Genomic DNA, 17,789 nt, shown 5'->3' on the forward strand with positions numbered 1-17,789 from the left:
TTGAACAATTAAAACTGTTGAAAACAAACTGGGAGCTTCAGGTGAGTGACATCATCACTTTATTTAGTTTCACCTTGAACAGACAAACAGCGTTTTCACTGAACTGTGGAGGAAACGACAACAGACCAAACAGACACACACACTAACATCAGGACACTTTCTGGACTCCCACACTGATCTTTACACCGCAGTGACCCTGGTTTATGGATGCTTTAAGGCAGGGTTGTCAAACATGATGCCCGTGGGCCAAAACCGGCCCACCACAGGGTCCAATCCAGCCCACTTTGTAATGTGTGAAAATTAAAGAGAAGACGTGAACTGTAGATTGTAAATTCGTAAACTATAAATTTAAAATAATTTCTAGACCATGAGAAGTTATTTTAATCATAAAGTGTAATACTAGATTGTTTTTTTGTTTTGTGTCTCATTTTTGTCATATTTTGTCTTGTTTTTGTTGTTTTCTTTGTCTGACTTGTCATTTGTCTCATGTTTTTGTTGTTTTGTTTCTCATTTTTGTCATTTTGTCTCATTTTCCGAACATTTTGTCTTGTTTTTTTGATATATTCTGTCTTTTATCATTTGTCTCATGTTTTCGTCATTTTGTTTCACGCTTTTGTCTCGTTTGTGCATTTTCTTGTCGCTTCAGAACTTTTCTGTCTGATTTTTTTGTCTCTTTTTTGTTTTGCTTTGTGTCGTTTGTCTCATTTCTTTGTCATTTTGTTTTCCGCTTTTGTTGTTTTGTGTCTCACTTTTGTAATATTTTGTTGTTTTTTGTCTTTTTGTCCGAATTTTGTTGTTTGTCTCGAGTTTTTGTCGTTTTGTGTTTCTTTTTTGTCTCACTTGTGCTGTCTTGTGTTTCTTTTTTGTAACTGTCACCATTTTTGTCCATTTTTTGACGCGTGGTAACTATTTTGTATCATTTTTTGTCTCATTTTTGTTTAGTTGTGTGTCATTTGTCATTTTGTGTCTCATTTTTGAAATATTTTGTCTTGTTTTTGTTGTCTGATGATGATGTTTTGAAAAAAAAAAATTCCATAAATGTGAACATTTTCAGAATGTACTTTTTTGCACTAAAACAAAGGAAGCATTAGGAGTTGTGGTTATTCATAGGCTATCATGCTGTGATTTTACTGCTCCGGTCCACTTGAGATCAAACTAAGCTGGATGTGGCCCTGAACTAAAATGAGTTTGACACCCCTGCTTTAAGGTGATTCAGGATCTACCTGCTTCTGTTAAACACGACACGTATGATGCTGATGCGCTCAGAGGACACTCGGGTTTCTGAAGTTGTGTCCAGCGAAGTGAGCCTGATCCCCCAACTCCTCCTCGATCCTGAAGCACAAACAACACAGGGCCGTTAGCGATCATCTGTATTTCGTGTTTATATCTGAACATTTATAGGAGCAGTGAAACTCACCTCATCAGCTGATTGTATTTGGCCAAACGCTCAGATCGACACGGAGCTCCGGTTTTAATCTGCAGGAAGTTGCAGATCACAGATTTATTACCAATAACTGATAATCAGACAGCATCTTTTGATTGCCTTTTTGGTGTCAATCAAGTCTGAGCTTAAATTGTGATATTTCTTCAAAATCTCTTAATTCTGGTGTATTAATGTTGTCTCCTCATACTGTAGATGTTTTTCTATCTATAGATTTTTCCTCTCTTCTCTGCTCATCATCAGTAGAAAGATGTTTCTCCATGCTGAATGGATCTCCAACAACTTGCTCCTCTGTTCACAGTTTCTGATCCATGCTGCATTTATTTTATTCATCCAGTAGCTTTGATTTTCCTCTCGGTGTTGTGTGTATGTGTGTTACCTGTCCGGTGCAGAGACCAACCACCAGGTCGGCTATGAAGGTGTCCTCTGTTTCTCCAGAGCGGTGGCTGACCATCACCCCCCAGCCGTTCTCCTGAGCCAGCTTACACCTGATAACATGAGGATAATAAATGCGGTGCAGCTCCTGAACGCAGCATGTTGTTGCATTAAACGCAGAACGGACTCACGCTTTGATGGCCTCAGTAACAGAACCGATCTGGTTGACTTTGAGCAGCAGACAGTTGCAGGCCTTTTCGTCCACGGCTCGCTGTATCCTGCGAGGGTTCGTCACCGTCAGGTCGTCTCCAACGATCTGCACAGCAAAGTTACACACTCAAAGATCTGCTGATGCTGATCTTTACCAGTTCTAGTACAACATAAATGGGGACCATTCTTTGTTAATGTGATCCACCTCCAGGTAAACCTGCGATTTCTCACCTGGATCCCCACTGAGGCCGTGAACTGAGACCAAGCAGGCCAGTCGTCCTGGTCGAAAGGATCTTCAATAGAAACCACTGAAGGAAGACAGAAGCTGAGCTCAGCAACAGCAAAGTTCTACTTGATCCTGCTGCTAAATCTGCTCTGTAGTTCAAACCTTGTAACAGGAGAAGCTGCAGATCAGTTTCTGTATAAAAGGTGATTTTATATATGAATGTTTTAGCATCTACATCTGAAATAGGACGAATGAACTCGAACACATCAGGTCAGAATTTTTTCTGCTGTTTGTACAATAACTGGAGACTAGATGGAGACGAGAGGCTTCTCTGTCTGTGAGGCGTTTAGGGAACATCTGGAAACTGCAGTATCTACTGATGACTGTGAGGCATTTAGGGAACATCTGGAAACTGCAGTATCTACTGATGACTGTGAGGCGTTTAGGGAACATCCAGAAGTTTCTGGGACCTCAGGCAAACACAGAAGCTCACCTGGGTAGTTGTTGATGAAGCCCTGGTAGATGGCAGCCAGCTCCTCACCGCTGATGTTTCTGGCAGCGTTTGGTGGAGACTTGAAGTCCAGATCGTACTTCCCCTCGCTGAAGAACTCTGAGGCGGCAACATCCATCCCAATCACCACCTTATCGGTGAAGCCGGCCTTCTCTATGGCCGTCTTAATGAGCTCCAGGGCTGATGAAGACACGGCAGGTTATCAGGTGATCTGGTTACCCGACGAAGGAGGAGGAGCCAAACTCACCTTCACTGTTCTCCTGAATGTTCGGGGCAAACCCTCCTTCGTCTCCCACGTTGGTGGCGTCCTGACCGTACTTCTCCTTGATGACAGTCCTCAGAGTCTGGTAGAGCTCCGCCCCCACACGCAGGGCGTCACGGAAAGACTCCGCCCCCACAGGTAACACCATGAACTCCTGCATGGCTAGTCTGTTCCCAGCATGAGAGCCACCGTTGATCACATTAAAGGCCTGACGGGGGGCAGGTGAGAGGAGATATTGATATATAAATTAGGGCTGGGACTTTAATACATTGATTTCAATTAATTAATTACAGGGCAGCACTCCGCCAAGGCTGCTCAGTCATTGGATGATTTCCAATGGATGAAATCTTTAAAAAAATTTGTGGTTCGCAGTGGTGGATTTTTAGTAGGTTCAATCGTGATCGTCAGCAGGCAGCTGATGCAGTGTTCACTTGTTGTCATGGTTACAGTGACGCCATGCCGCTATCTGGCAATAATACAGAAATCTTTAACAAATCCATAAATCCAGACTATAAGCCGCATCACTGCCAAAATCTACTCATTTGGTCCTTGTGTCATTTCTGAGCTTCATTGAAAATTTCATCCAAATCCGTTAGTCTGTTATTGAGTAATGTTGCTGACAGACAGACAGATGGACAAACCAACGTCAATCGTCACAGAACACATTCGCATTCCTTGGCAGAGTAAATATATATTTCATTCAGGTCTGTTAAGCAGAATCACATTTTTACCCAGTAAAACAGAAAAAAACTCACAGGAACTGGGAGGACCAGCTCTCCGTTTCCTGCCAGATCAGCGATGTGACGGTACAGGGGGACACCTTTCTCTGCTGCGCCAGCTTTGCATACAGCCAGCGACACTCCCAGAATAGAATTGGCCCCAAACTTAGCTGCAGGAAACAGAAGCAGCAGCTCGCATCATGCATGCAGCAGCAGCAGCAGCTCAGCGGTGCAGAAACATGTCAGTGCACATTTACAGCATTAGGAGACTCAGTCGGGCTTACATTTGTTGTCAGTGCCGTCCATTTCAATCATCATGTTGTCCAGTTTGTCCTGCTGCAGCACAGAGATCCCCTGATGGAGGAACAAAGGTCACACTTACAACGTTTCTCTACTGTTATCTGCAGAATACACGGAACACAACAGCAGCGGGTATTTGTCTGTACAATATCACTTGTAAAATATATATTTTATATGTATTTTATATATAAGTCCTTTGGTTCCTGAGGTTCTTTGGTTCCTTCAGTCCTTCGTATGTCCTCCTTTATTTCTGATGACAGACTCAATCCTCAGCATGAAGGAAACCAGAGTGCTCTCATTTCTGTTCACCTCTTCTCATGTTCTTCACTGTTTTATTCAGCTGCTCTTTGCTTCAGGCGTTGTGTTGCTCTACCTTTCTCTGGAAAACATAAAGGTTCTGTTGGGTTCAGGATTCACACTGTCTTCTAGTGGAGAAGCTCTTGTGTGATGATGTTCTTTGGATATCATCACACTTCCACCTCCGTGCTTCACTGTCAGGACCATGCATCCACTGTGGTAGTCCTGGTCAGGTTCACACCAAACATCTGGACTCCATCTGAACTCATTTATCTTCATCTGACCAAAGAATGTTCTCCAACATCCATCAGGCTTCTTCTCATGTTCTTCAGCAAACATTCATCAGGAAGTTTAGTTCTGAGCAGCAACCAGGTTCAGTTCTTGTCCTCCATCCATAGAGGTTGATGTTCTGAAGGTTCCTTCTCACTGTCTGAGCTTCACACTAACTCTGGTTTCCATTGAGAACCCCTGATCCAAGTCTGAAACAGCTGAAGTCTGTTTTTACAGCTTGATTGTGGAAGAAGTTCACTGTCTGTGGAGTCATTTTAGGAGCTCTGATTAGTGGTACTATGACTCCTTCTAGACCTCCTGGTTAGTGGTACTATGACTCCTTCTAGACCTCCTGATTAGCGGTGCTATGACTCCTCCTAGAATTAGCGGTGCTATGACTCCTCCTAGACCTCCTGATTAGCGGTGCTATGACTCCTTCTAGACCTCCTGATTAGTGGTGCTATGACTCCTTCTAGACCTCCTGGTTAGTGGTACTATGACTCCTTCTAGACCTCCTGATTAGCGAAGCTATGACTCCTTCTAGACCTCCTGATTAGCGGTGCTATGACTCCTCCTAGACCTCCTGGTTAGTGGTACTATGACTCCTTCTAGACCTCCTGATTAGCGAAGCTATGACTCCTTCTAGACCTCCTGATTAGCGGTGCTATGACTCCTCCTAGACCTCCTGACTAGCGGTGCCATGAATCCTCCTAGACCCCCATTATTAGCGATGCTATGACTTCTCCTAGACCTCCTGATTAGCGGTGCTATGACTCCTTCTAGACCTCCTGGTTAGTGGTACTATGACTCCTTCTAGACCTCCTGATTAGTGGAACTATGACTTCTTCTGGACCTCCTGATTAGCGGTACTATGACTCCTTCTAGACCTCCTGATTAGTGGAACTATGACTCCTTCTGGAACTCCTGATTAGTGGTACTATGACTCCTTCTAGACCTCCTGTTAGTGGTACTATGAATCCTTCTAGACCTCCTGATTAGTGGTACTATGACTCCTTCTAGACCTCCTGGTTAGTGGTGCTATGACTCCTTCTAGACCTCCTGATTAGCGGTGCTATGACTCCTCCTAGACCTCGTGATTAGCAGTGCTATGACTCCTTCTAGACCTCCTGATTAGTGGTGCTATGACTCCTTCTAGACCTCCTGGTTAGTGGTACTATGACTCCTTCTAGACCTCCTGATTAGCGGTGCTATGACTCCTTCTAGACCTCCTGATTAGTGGTGCTATGACTCCTTCTAGACCTCCTGGTTAGTGGTACTATGACTCCTTCTAGACCTCCTGATTAGCGAAGCTATGACTCCTTCTAGACCTCCTGGTTAGTGGTACTATGACTCCTTCTAGACCTCCTGATTAGTGGTGCTATGACTCCTTCTAGACCTCCTGGTTAGTGGTACTATGACTCCTTCTAGACCTCCTGATTAGCGAAGCTATGACTCCTTCTAGACCTCCTGGTTAGTAGTACTATGACTCCTTCTAGACCTCCTGGTTAGTGGTACTATGACTCCTTCTAGACCTCCTGATTAGCGAAGCTATGACTCCTTCTAGACCTCCTGATTAGTGGTGCTATGACTCCTCCTAGACCTCCTGACTAGCGGTGCCATGACTCCTCCTAGACCCCCATTATTAGCGATGCTATGACTTCTCCTAGACCTCCTGATTAGCGGTGCTATGACTCCTTCTAGACCTCCTGGTTAGTGGTACTATGACTCCTTCTAGACCTCCTGATTAGTGGTACTATGACTCCTTCTAGACCTCCTGATTAGTGGTACTATGAATCCTTCTAGACCTCCTGATTAGTGGTACTATGACTCCTTCTGGAACTCCTGATTAGTGGTACTATGACTCCTTCTAGACCTCCTGATTAGTGGAACTATGACTCCTTCTGGACCTCCTGATTAGCGGTACTATGACTCCTTCTAGACCTCCTGATTAGTGGAACTATGACTCCTTCTAGACCTCCTGATTAGTGGTACTATGACTCCTTCTAGACCTCCTGATTCCTGCTGACTCTGTGCTTCACTGTTGTTTAGTTGCTCACTGATCTTCCTGGATCTTTTTCCATCTTTGTTGAGTCTCTCAGTCAGATTTTTCTCTTCCTCTGTTCAGTTCTTTTCCATATGGAGTCACGATGCAGACATAGACACAGTCCAGGGATCTCAATATAATAATTATGAATGTTGCAGTTATTGAAAAGCGATGCTGTCATGAATCATTTGACATCTGAGTGATATTTCACACTCACTGCTGTAGTAAACTGCATTATCTACTCACAGACTGGATGAGTGCCGGTCCGAGAGTGTCATTAATGTGAGCTACAGCCTTCGTCACACCTTCAGCATCAGGACACAACAGGAACCAGTCAGTCCAACAACAAACAGCATGAGAGGTCAAGACAAGACAAGAGAATTCATGTTTGAAGCTCACCTTTGCCTTTGTAGCGAGTCTTGTCTCCATCTCGGAGCTCCAGAGCCTCGTAGATCCCAGTCGAAGCTCCACTGGGAACAGCAGCCCTGAACAGACCTGGACAGAAGGTTCAGGTATGAGGTGAAGGTCAAACAGGAGGAATTCCTTCATGAATAGAACCTCACGCATGTATTTTTTAACCTTTGGCTGTATGGAGATCCACTTCCACGGTGGGGTTTCCTCTGGAGTCCAGGATCTCCCTGGCAACAATGTTCACTACAGACATCCTGGAAAAAACAGAACATTTAAACACCTGGACCATGAAATCATGCAGATTAGAGGAGGATGAGGAGGAAACAAACATGCAGCTTCATTTCCACACTCGTCAGGATTCACACTCTGCTCACAGTGACGCAACCAAGCGATGGAGAGCTGGAAGCAGGGAAGACGCTCCGACACACGGACGGAAAATCATTCCTACCTGTTTAAAATGAGCCGTCAGCCCTTCAGAGCAGCTTCAGTCGAAAAGATGACAGAAAACAGCAGCAGGACGAGGAAAAGAAATGGATGGATGTGTGTTAACGTTACCTGCAGCCTGTTTGAAGCCTGATGGAGGAGGAAGTGAGGATGTGGGCGAATGAGAGGACGGAGGAGGGGGAGGGGAGAGAGTGAGTCATTGGAGGATGAAGGAGGAGGAGGAGGAAAGGACAGGGTAGCAGAATACATGGAGGTCTGATGTGAGAGTTTAACGGCTTCTAATCTGCAGCTACGAGTCGCTTTGTTCATTTATTATCTCGACACTGAGGCTCTGGAGGAAACATGGAAACATCTCTGAGCTTCACCTGCAGACATCAGGCAGCAGATGGAGAACGAAGGAAGCTGAGGAGGAAACATCAGAGCTAAGATCAGCTGATGAGGATTAAAGTAGGCAGGTAGAACAGGTGATATGTGACAGAGCTGCTGCAGGGATGCTTTAAAAATAGTCACATGTAATTACAGATACTTCAGGAGCTCAGTGAGGGAGAAATTTAAAAAAAAAACACAAAGTTCTTCACTGGCTGCATGTTTGTTCTGGACGTCACATGACCTGCAGACATGGAAGAACACGGAGGAGCATGGAGGAACACGTAACAATATGGAGGAACATGGAAGAACACGGAGGAACATGGAGGAACATGGGAGAACACGGAGCAACATGGAGGAGCATGGAGGAACACGTAAGAACATGGAGGAACACAGAGGAATATGGAGAAACATGAAGGAACATAAAGGAACGTGGAGCCACATGGAGGAACACGTAACAACATGGAAGAACTCGGAGGAACATGGAGGAACACGGAGCAACATGGAGCAGCATCTAAGAACACGTAAGAACATGGAGGAACATGGGGCAACATGTAAGAACATGGAGCAACGTGGACAAACATGATGAAACATGGAAGAGCATGCAACAACCCAGAGCAACATTGAGGAACTTGTAAGAACACGGGGCAGCATGTCGCAACGTGGAGGAACATGGAAGAACAGCGTGACTGAATCCTGCGTTCAGAAGAACCGCATCAACAGATTCACACCGTTCAGCTACTAAGAACCAACAACCAGAAGGCAAACATCCAAATAAAACTCATTTAGGTGCAAAAATAAACAGACTGAACCTTTAAACTCTGAGCAGTTTGTGTCTCATTTTAACAAATTTTTCATCTAAAATCCTGCAGCTCTGTGGAACCAGAACATGAAGAGGATCCAGAATGACGGAAATCATTATTTCTTTGACAAAAATGTAAAAAAAAAAAAAAAAAAAAACCCATAAAACACATTTCCGAGTGTCCACAATCCTCACCAACACAGTTCATACCACAGACATTTAATATTTACATTTATTCACAGCTTCCTCGTCTCTTCTTTTACCAAATCTGCTTCCTTTGTGGCAGATTTTAAAAGATTTTTCCTTTCAAACCTTCTTTAATCAGAGGATTCAACGACACATCAACACAGACACCTTCGGCATTTATCTAACAATGTTTAATGAACTTTTATTTAGTTAGATTAATTAGTTAACAGTATACAATTCAATTCACCGACACACTAGTGTCTTCACAAACATAAAATGGACTGTACAGCAGATGTACTGTATACTGAGCACTTTAGTGCAGCGGGCAAAGACACATGTCAAGTCTGAAATGAGTATTTCTATATAAAGTGAGTGTAGTTATGCCTGCGTACAGGAGTCTGTATGTGTGTAACAGTAGAAGCTGTGATGTAGCTACAGGTGGAGGTGTGTGTGTGTGTGTGTTATATGTGGCTCATGTACAGACAGTCCAGTCATATCAAACATTTACGACGGCAGCTGTGACGATCATCAACTTCCGTCTTCAGCGTGGTTCACAGCTTTGGGGAAATCTTCCCTCAACTCCTTCCATCGGTCGCCTCCTCGCTGAGCGGTTCACCTGCAGGGACAACGCAGCGCCAGAGGTCAGCACATCTGGATATCCTGTTTAATGCCAAACCTGGGTATGGATTTAAAACTGCACTGAGAGTCGAGTTTAACTCCAGCTGATGCAGCGATCAAAGACGAGTTTATATCCGTAACTATTATATTAATACTGAAAGCTTTTGCACTTGACTGACTGCCAAAAAAAAATCATATTACATCTGTAGTGCCTGTTAAAACCTAGTCCTATTATAAAGCTGCTGTTCATCAGATCTACTGACCAACAACACTGACTGGTTTTAAACTATGAGGTTAATGTAGAAGATTTACACGATTATTGGAGGACTGTTGGTGGAGACTGATAGCCTAGCCATGCTAAACCCATGTTTCTGACGGCACAAGGGTCTAGGGAACTCTCGACAGGGAGGGAGGCGGGCTAAAATGTTGTCTATCAAATCACTCTGCAGCAATTGGGTAGGTATACAACCAATCAACGCAACGAATAGGCTGACGGAGTTCCTAGAGCACCGGCGGATTGTGGCTAAGTCCCATTAGCTTCCCAACCAGCGGAGCCAACTGGTATATTAAGGATTTGCCATATCCCGTCGGCATAAGTCCAAATACGTCTTTCTTCTCAATGAAACACTTCAGTGCCGTCCTTTGTTTATCTTTCAAGTTGAATTTTAGCTTCAAATCTTTAAGGGCTGTGGCCAAAGCAGAGTCGAAAGATAACTGTTTATTGTGCGCCGGTTGTTTCTGTCAGAATCATCTCGCCTCTGTCGTCACTTCGTTACGCCCGCCTTCTGACTCTACACTTCATGGTGATTGGTCCGGCCAGTTTTAGGAGAATCCAGCCTCGAGCCTTATGGAGGGTAACTAGACCCACCCTGGCAGAGAATTAAATTTGTTGCCGTGGGTTGTCTAGCGCGGCTAGGCTAGGAGACTGAAGGAGCATGGATGAATGTGGACAGTCGGGCTGGCCCGAATAGTGGTTTCTGGCCTCTGGATATTCGGGCCCTAATAAAGACGAATATCCGAATATTCGTTCCGGCCTGTAACGTCCGATGGGGTGGACTTGTGGCGGAGACGGCCCGAATATTCGGATTCGTTTGTCTGGTTTCCCGGGTCCAAATTTTGCCTTCGTTTTGTCTTCAGTTAAACTGAAGAATTCCCAAACAGCAGAGGTCTTCAGCATCTTGTCTTGTGTTTATGCAACGAAGTGAAGCGTGACGTCAGAGTCGGCAGCAACCCGGACATTCAGGTGGTGGTAACAAACACGAATGGAGGAGCTGAGCTGAGCCGATGTGGGCCGAAGGTGGAGGGAAAAGACGAGCTCCGAATATTCCTATTTTTGTCTGGGGGGAGGAGGGGGTGATCACATAGACATATGTGTATATGTCTATGTGATCACACGACAGGATGAGCCGATATGAGCCGATGTGGGCCGAAAACGGAGGGAAGACAGTAACGCCGAATATTTATTCCGCCCAGTAACGTCCGACTGGGGGGGGGCACGAATATTCGGATACCAAAATTAATATCTGGATACCGCCGTAGCGAATGAATATTCGGATATTCAGGTCCAGCCCTAGTGGACACCTGAGATAGGCTCCTCCCCCTGTGACCTGCTGCAGGTACAACTAACAGACAGACGATAATCCATGAATTAAAATAACAGAGAAATGTCCAGATGTAGAATTCCACTGACCTCTTTTCAAAATAAAACCTAAAACTCTACTATGAGTCAAACTAAACTCAACGGGATCACCTTCAAAATAAAGCTCACAACGAATTCACTGTTTTTGAAGACGGTGAAGTGAGCAGATCTCTGTCGTTTCAGTAAAGAGTTCTAACACTTGAACTTCAGATACATAAATTAATAAAGCACATTCTATTTCAGAGCAAAAACAAACAGAATGAAACCTGAAGAGCTTCACTTGTTTTTCACTGTTCTGTCCTGAAATCCAGCCAACATACTTTAAACTGAGACTGAACAGAAAATATTCAGTTGAGGTTTTTCTAAAAGATCTGTGATCTAAATTTTTAAAGTTTCCAATTAATATTCACTGTGTAATAGATTTAAAACACGTGATGGGTTATTCCCACATCAAAATATCACCTGCTTCACATTCTAACGTAAAGATAGAAACTGATGTATTATTACATTTTAATTTTTACTGAAACTAGTAAAGTAATAATAGTAAAATACAATAAACATCCGTCATGGTTCAGCAGCAGCTCAGGATCACACATTCTGCAGTAAATAAAGTAATAAAAAGAAAAATAAACTGGGTTCTTTGTAAATGATCCTGAACTGCAGCTTCTGTGATTTTTGAACTGAGAAAGGACTGATATAAACACTAAAACTACTACTACTAATAAAGTGTGTCGTACCTCCTCACCAGTCGTAGCGTGGGCGGGTCTGGGGCTGGCGGTGTCTCGGGGACTCGTGTCGGTGACCCGGGGGCGGCGTGGAGCTCGGGGCGGCGGTCAGCGCCAGCTGCTGACCTGCTGCTCGTCGGTCCCGGCCGTAGTCCAGCGCTCGGTTTGGAGGAACGTACCTGCCCGCCTCCCTCCTCCACTCCTCATCGAACGCCGCAGCCTCACCTGAGAACAGACGCAAAGTTTAAGATAACAATCAGTTCTTCAGTAACATTTCAAACTGAAGGCAGAACTTCTTTAACTCTCTGAGGCTGTTTTGACTACTTCACACCTTTCTGCTCTTATCCTAATCATTACAACAAAACGCATCATTTATTTGTCATTTTCACAACAGACTCAGCTATTCAGATTGTTTATATCAAGAGAACAAACTTAGAAAATGATCTTGTTTTTACATGTCTGTCAGTCTAAACCGCTGCAGCACTGATCTCCTTCATAACTATGAGGAGATTCTAGAAACATCAGAACCACGATGGTGGGAAACTGATTTAGAAAATGGAAATGATGTGATCGATGGAAATAATTGTCAATATTTCAGCGTTTAGCTACAGCAGCCCCCATTCAGAGACGACAAATAAGGAATATTTTGTGTATATTTTTTAACACAAAGCTCAAAGTATTATCTGATCTACACTACCGTTCAAAAGTCTGGGCTCATCCAGATAATTCCATGTTTTCCATGAAAACTCCCACATTTATCCATGTGCTAACATAACTGTACAAGGGTTTTCTAATCATCAATGAGCCTTTCAGCACCATTAGCTAACACAATGTAGCATTAGAACACAGGAGTGATGGTTGCTGGAAATGTTCCTCTGTACCCCTATGGAGATATTCCATTAAAAATCAGCTGTTTCCAGCTAGAATAGTCGTTTACCACATCAACAATGTCTACAATGTGTGATTTATCATTCATTTAATGTTATCTTCATTGGAAAAAACTGCTTTTCTTTCAACAAGAAGGACACACAAGGTGAACGCTGGTTCTAACTGTGATCAAATCTGAGTTATAAACTGTATTAAATCAGTTGTTTTATCAAACAACTGTTAAAAAGGTCAAGCTGTGCAGATTCACTCGACACGTGACGGCAGTAAAAACTTAGAGAAGAAGGGATGTAAATGTAAACAGTGCCTGAGGTTCTCTCAGGGTTAAATTAATGTTAAATATACGTTCTTCTGTTAGAGCGCAGGTCAGCTGGCCACAGCACTGACTCACTCTCATCGAGGTTGATGTAGTCCTGTCGTTCCTCGCGGTCTCCAGTGCGGCGGTTCCGAGAACGCTCCATGATGTGTGCTCGATCGCCGATGTGGTGTCCGATGGCGAGACGCTCGAGGCCGCTTTCACTGTCCCTCATCGACTGTCGCGTCTCACGGATCTGCAGGACGAAGGTTAGAGTCACTGTAAGCTTTTGTCTGGATGAAGGCTGAAATATTCACACTACACGATGCGTTCACTGGTGAGAGCACAGGTCAGCAATTCTACATTCCTGCTTTTAGTAGATTCAACACCAGCAAGGATCTGGTCAGGAGGAAACAACCTGGATAGGAGCCATAACTACCACTGTACCCAGCTCTAACTACGTACCCCTCCAGGGCCCGTTCTCGTGGCGCTGGTCTGTTGGTACACTTTGGGAGCTCCAATGTCTCCAGACGAGTAGGAGATCACTGTGGAGGAGGAGAACGTCTGGCAGTTTGGAGAACCAGACATTCTTTCCTACGAGGACAGAAAATGAGGCTCTGTTCAGACACAGTTTTCAGTCGTTACGGTAAATAATTTCTGTTGATTTGAACAACAACTGACGGAAGCACTCACCATGTTTTCCATCATCTCTCCCATCATTCCAAACATGTCCATGAAGCCGCCTCCCTGAAACATCCACAAGATCCTTGGATCAAACTTTAACTGAGTCTAAGACAAACTCAAACATTCAGTGAGACAGTTTTTGTTGGCAGAATAACAGAAGGAATCACAATCTTTAACCCTCTGAACCCTAAACAGCCGCTCAGTGTTTTTATCTCCATCTTATTTTAACTCTCTGTGGTTCATGTTTCAATCAAAAGTTCTGCAGATCTGTGGAACCAGAACAACACGAAGAAGGACAGAGAACTCAGAAACCTCTTCTGTCAGTCAGACTCAATTAGAATGGTAGGAACAAGTTTAATTTCTAGGATTATTTATTGAAAAAAAAAGTAAAATCCTGGAATCGACATGTTTCCACAGATGTTAAAACTCTGGTCCTAATGTCTCTTCATATTGTAGGGTTAAGGTTAGATAATCTACTGTAGGGCTAAGGTTAGATAATCTACTGTAGGGTTAAGGTTAGATAATCTATTGTAGGGTTAAGGTTAGAAAATCTACTGTAGGGTTAAGGTTAGATAATCTACTGTAGGGTTAAGGTTAGATAATGTACTGTAGGGTTAAGGTTAGATAATCTATTGTAGGGTTAAGGTTAGATAATCTTCTGTAGGGTTAAGGTTAGATAATCTACTGTAGGGTTAAGGTTAGAAAATCTACTGTAGGGTTAAGGTTAGATAATCTACTGTAGGGTTAAGGTTAGATAATCTACTGTAGGGTTGAGGTTAGAAAATCTACTGTAGGGTTGAGGTTAGAAAATCTACTGTACGGTTAAGGTTAGATAATGTACTGTAGGGTTAAGGTTTGAAAATCTACTGTAGGGTTAAGGTTTGAAAATCTACTGTAGGGTTAAGGTTAGATAATCTACTGTAGGGTTAAGGTCAGATAATCTATTGTTGGTTGAATGTTAGGGTTAGATCATCTATTGCTGGATGTAGGTTAGGATTTGATAATCTACTGCAATGGAGTCACTCTTAGAGAACCAGTTGTACTGACGAGGGAACAATCTTCAGTTTTTTATTGAATGTGGAGTAAATGCTGTATTTCGGAGATAAATTTTTAAAGGAGACATGTCGAATAAAGAGCTTTTATCGTCCAGTTTCTGGTCGACAACTTGTGTCATTTTGGTGATTTTTAAAAAGTTTTTGAGGGTTAAAAAAGTTAAAAAAAATGAAAAAAATGCGCCACAGATTCCCTCCAAGGTGCTCACCTATTGACACCTCATCTCCACAGATGTGTGGCGGAATAATTAATGCATATTTTATGTGAACCTGATAGACTTTTAAACTCACAATTCCTGTTTATTTGGTTATCAAAGGAGGTCAGAGAATCTGTTACTCACCATTCCCATCATGCCAAACGGAGCCAGTGGACCAGCCTAGAAAATAAATGCACATTTAAAGCACCAAAACTTAAAAAAAAAACACAACAAATAAACGTGCAGTAGTCAAACGCGGGATCATACCTGTCTGCGAGGTGCACGATGTGGCTGCATCTGGGGGGCGAGAGGAAAAGGATCCATCCCGAAGGGTCCAAACAGACTCCTCATCTGCTGCCGGTGAGCTGCAAATGGATCCCTGCAAGAAATCACATGTTTTTATCAGTTTCTGTTGTTTATGCTTCATGTGAAATGACTGAGTGTGTTGGTGTGAACTCTACTTACATAGGGGAGGGTAATCTGAAACATACAGAGAGGAAACCTGGTCAGCTTTATCATGTATAGGATATCTAACAGTATTTATGTACAGTATCTTATTGTATTACATGTACATTGGTTATATACATGGGCTTTATTTGATTTAATTTCATTTTTTTAAATCTCATGTTTTCTTAAATGTTTTTTGTAAAAACAGCATTCCTGATCCACATGCTATGGAGTTTTGTGCAGACTTTCTGCTAAAAATGAAGATTCAACTGCAAAAATACATCAATTGACAGTAAATATTTCAGCTACAGAAGCCAAATCTGTGTCTAAATCAGCCGCATAGAGCTCTGCATGGAGACTGGACGGATAGATCTGAATGAATGCAAACATAAAAACTATTCTGTTGTCTTTTGTCAGAGTTACACCAAACTGCTGTTTTCTTCTTTTGTTAATATCAACTTTATTTTCTCTACAGATGTACTCCAGTTCTTCTAGAATGATTAACTATATCCATTCAAGTCATCTGCAGACATTTGCAGTATTTTTTCAATATATAACCACAGAAAAACAACATTTTTTTTCCATCATGCAGCATCAGATTACTCTTAAATCAGTAATTAAATGCAAATTATATTTAACATTCTGAACTGAGGTTAATAGTGAAATGGTTGTTTTTGTGTCTTTTTTCTCTACAGTGATGATTTCAATAAAATGCTGTTCTTTCACACTAATAATGAGCCTGTGTGTGTTAGAGATGAAGACTCGCACTTTCTGAGAAATGTTAGTGAAAAAAAAATCAGAATTAATGAAACAATAATGTCATCTATGACCATACTGATTTACTATATATATAAGCTAATATTAAACCTGCTGCTGACGGATGAACCAGATTGTGCTCAACACTGACAGCTTCTTTTTGTTATTGTCTGCCAACATGGAGGAGCTCAGTAGGCCACAGCTGGCTCCAGCTACCTGCCTCAAGGTAACGGAACCACCTGACTGGACCTGAAGCATCAGGTTTAGAAAGCACAGACAGGTGACACATGCAGTAAAAACTCACATCATGAAGGGGTCTTCGTCAACGTCATTCAAGAACCGAAACATGCTCGGTGGTTCCGCTCAGCTGGCTGATGCTAGCCAGCTAACAGCTAAGTAAACAGCCGATTCCTCACGAAGCCAAGCGGATAAAAGTCAAAACGGGCACAACGGGGCAGCTTCAACCGTCTTCTTCACCAAAACACCGAACCATAAACTAACGTTCAGCACCGCGGCGGACAGCTGAGAGTCTGAGCGGACCACAGATTGCAGAAACCTGGAGCCAACATCAAGACGGAAGTCAGCTCTGTGACAAAGGGAAGCAGCGAGGCTAACACGTTAGCATCGGAGCTAACGGCTGTCACCGCACCGCTTTATGCAATATTAAATAAATAACAAGTTAGCAATGGGAGCTAACGGCTAACACTGCGCTGCTCGATTTAATAATAAATAAATAGCAAGTTAGCATCTGTGCCAATGACTGTCACTGTACCGCTTTTGTCAATATTTAAATAAATAACAGGTTAGCATCAGAGCTAACGGCTAACATTGCATGGCTTTGTTCAATATTAAATAAATTACGAATTAGCATCCGAGCTAACACTGCACCGCTTCATTTAATATTAAATAGCACGTTAGCATCGGAGCTAAAGGCTGACGTTGACAGCGTGGTTTCTCAGAATGATTTGGATACACGCACACCTATGAATGAAAATAAATACTACTAGGAAATTAGTGAATATTTTATGACAAAATGACAAAATGTCACTGTTGAATAAATGAATGAATAAAGGAATAATCTCATACTAAATAGCTTTAAAAATAAAGAAATACTCCTCTGAAATAATTTCTTAAATATACAAATAAATATAAAAATATAATAAACAAAATTTCCTAATAAAGAAACACAAATATATACATAAATGCAAATTTTTAAAACCGTGGAGCAAATAAAGGCAAAGAGACATAAAATGTGAGAGAATATAACATGGAAACTTGCAAATAAATGATTAAATAGAACCAAAAAGTGACAACATAAAAAATCATACATTTAACTAATAAAAATACATAGATAACTTGTGCAATAAGTATTTCTATTAAATTAATAAATATTTTATGAAATAAAATAAGAAATGACGAAACACTCCTGTTGAATAAATTAATAAAGAAAGGAATAATCCCGTGACTAAATAGCTAAATAAAGAAAGAAATACTTCTCTGAAATAAAATCTTAAATATACACCTGAATCTAAAAAAGATTATAAGCATATGTATGTTTACTAATAAATAAATAATATTTCATCACATTTTAATAAATAATAAATTAATAAATATTTTATTATATTCA

The 17,789-nt window shown here is 42.2% G+C and overlaps 2 protein-coding genes across 3 annotated transcripts; both read right to left on the reverse strand.

Moving 5' to 3' along the window:
* Window positions 1-42: 42 nt before the first annotated feature.
* On the reverse strand, window positions 43-7,725 carry LOC110966242 (gamma-enolase-like). The gene is made up of 13 exons (XM_022215541.2): window positions 7,622-7,725; window positions 7,235-7,320; window positions 7,055-7,150; window positions 6,902-6,960; window positions 4,029-4,098; window positions 3,781-3,914; window positions 3,011-3,233; window positions 2,746-2,943; window positions 2,258-2,334; window positions 2,008-2,132; window positions 1,821-1,929; window positions 1,418-1,476; window positions 43-1,332 (listed from the first exon to the last, which is right to left on the reverse strand). The coding sequence occupies exons 1-13, from the start codon at window positions 7,708-7,710 to the stop codon at window positions 1,263-1,265; spliced, it is 1,395 nt and encodes a 464-aa protein (XP_022071233.2). The 5' UTR covers window positions 7,711-7,725; the 3' UTR covers window positions 43-1,262.
* A 1,308-nt stretch (window positions 7,726-9,033) lies between these two features.
* On the reverse strand, window positions 9,034-17,046 carry mlf2 (myeloid leukemia factor 2). Of its 2 annotated transcripts, none has more exons than XM_022215531.2 (9): window positions 16,467-17,046; window positions 15,425-15,439; window positions 15,227-15,338; window positions 15,104-15,139; window positions 13,720-13,773; window positions 13,492-13,620; window positions 13,123-13,282; window positions 11,867-12,071; window positions 9,034-9,480 (listed from the first exon to the last, which is right to left on the reverse strand). In XM_022215531.2, the coding sequence occupies exons 1-9, from the start codon at window positions 16,508-16,510 to the stop codon at window positions 9,477-9,479; spliced, it is 759 nt and encodes a 252-aa protein (XP_022071223.1). In that variant the 5' UTR covers window positions 16,511-17,046; the 3' UTR covers window positions 9,034-9,476. The 2 variants fall into 2 exon arrangements, with proteins under 2 accessions (XP_022071223.1, XP_022071221.1); XM_022215529.2 differs by having other exon boundaries at window positions 11,859-12,071; window positions 16,467-17,041.
* Window positions 17,047-17,789: the final 743 nt, after the last annotated feature.

The sequence above is a fragment of the Acanthochromis polyacanthus genome, chromosome 12, assembly GCF_021347895.1.
Source record: "Acanthochromis polyacanthus isolate Apoly-LR-REF ecotype Palm Island chromosome 12, KAUST_Apoly_ChrSc, whole genome shotgun sequence".
Classification (NCBI taxonomy): Eukaryota; Metazoa; Chordata; class Actinopteri; family Pomacentridae; genus Acanthochromis; species Acanthochromis polyacanthus.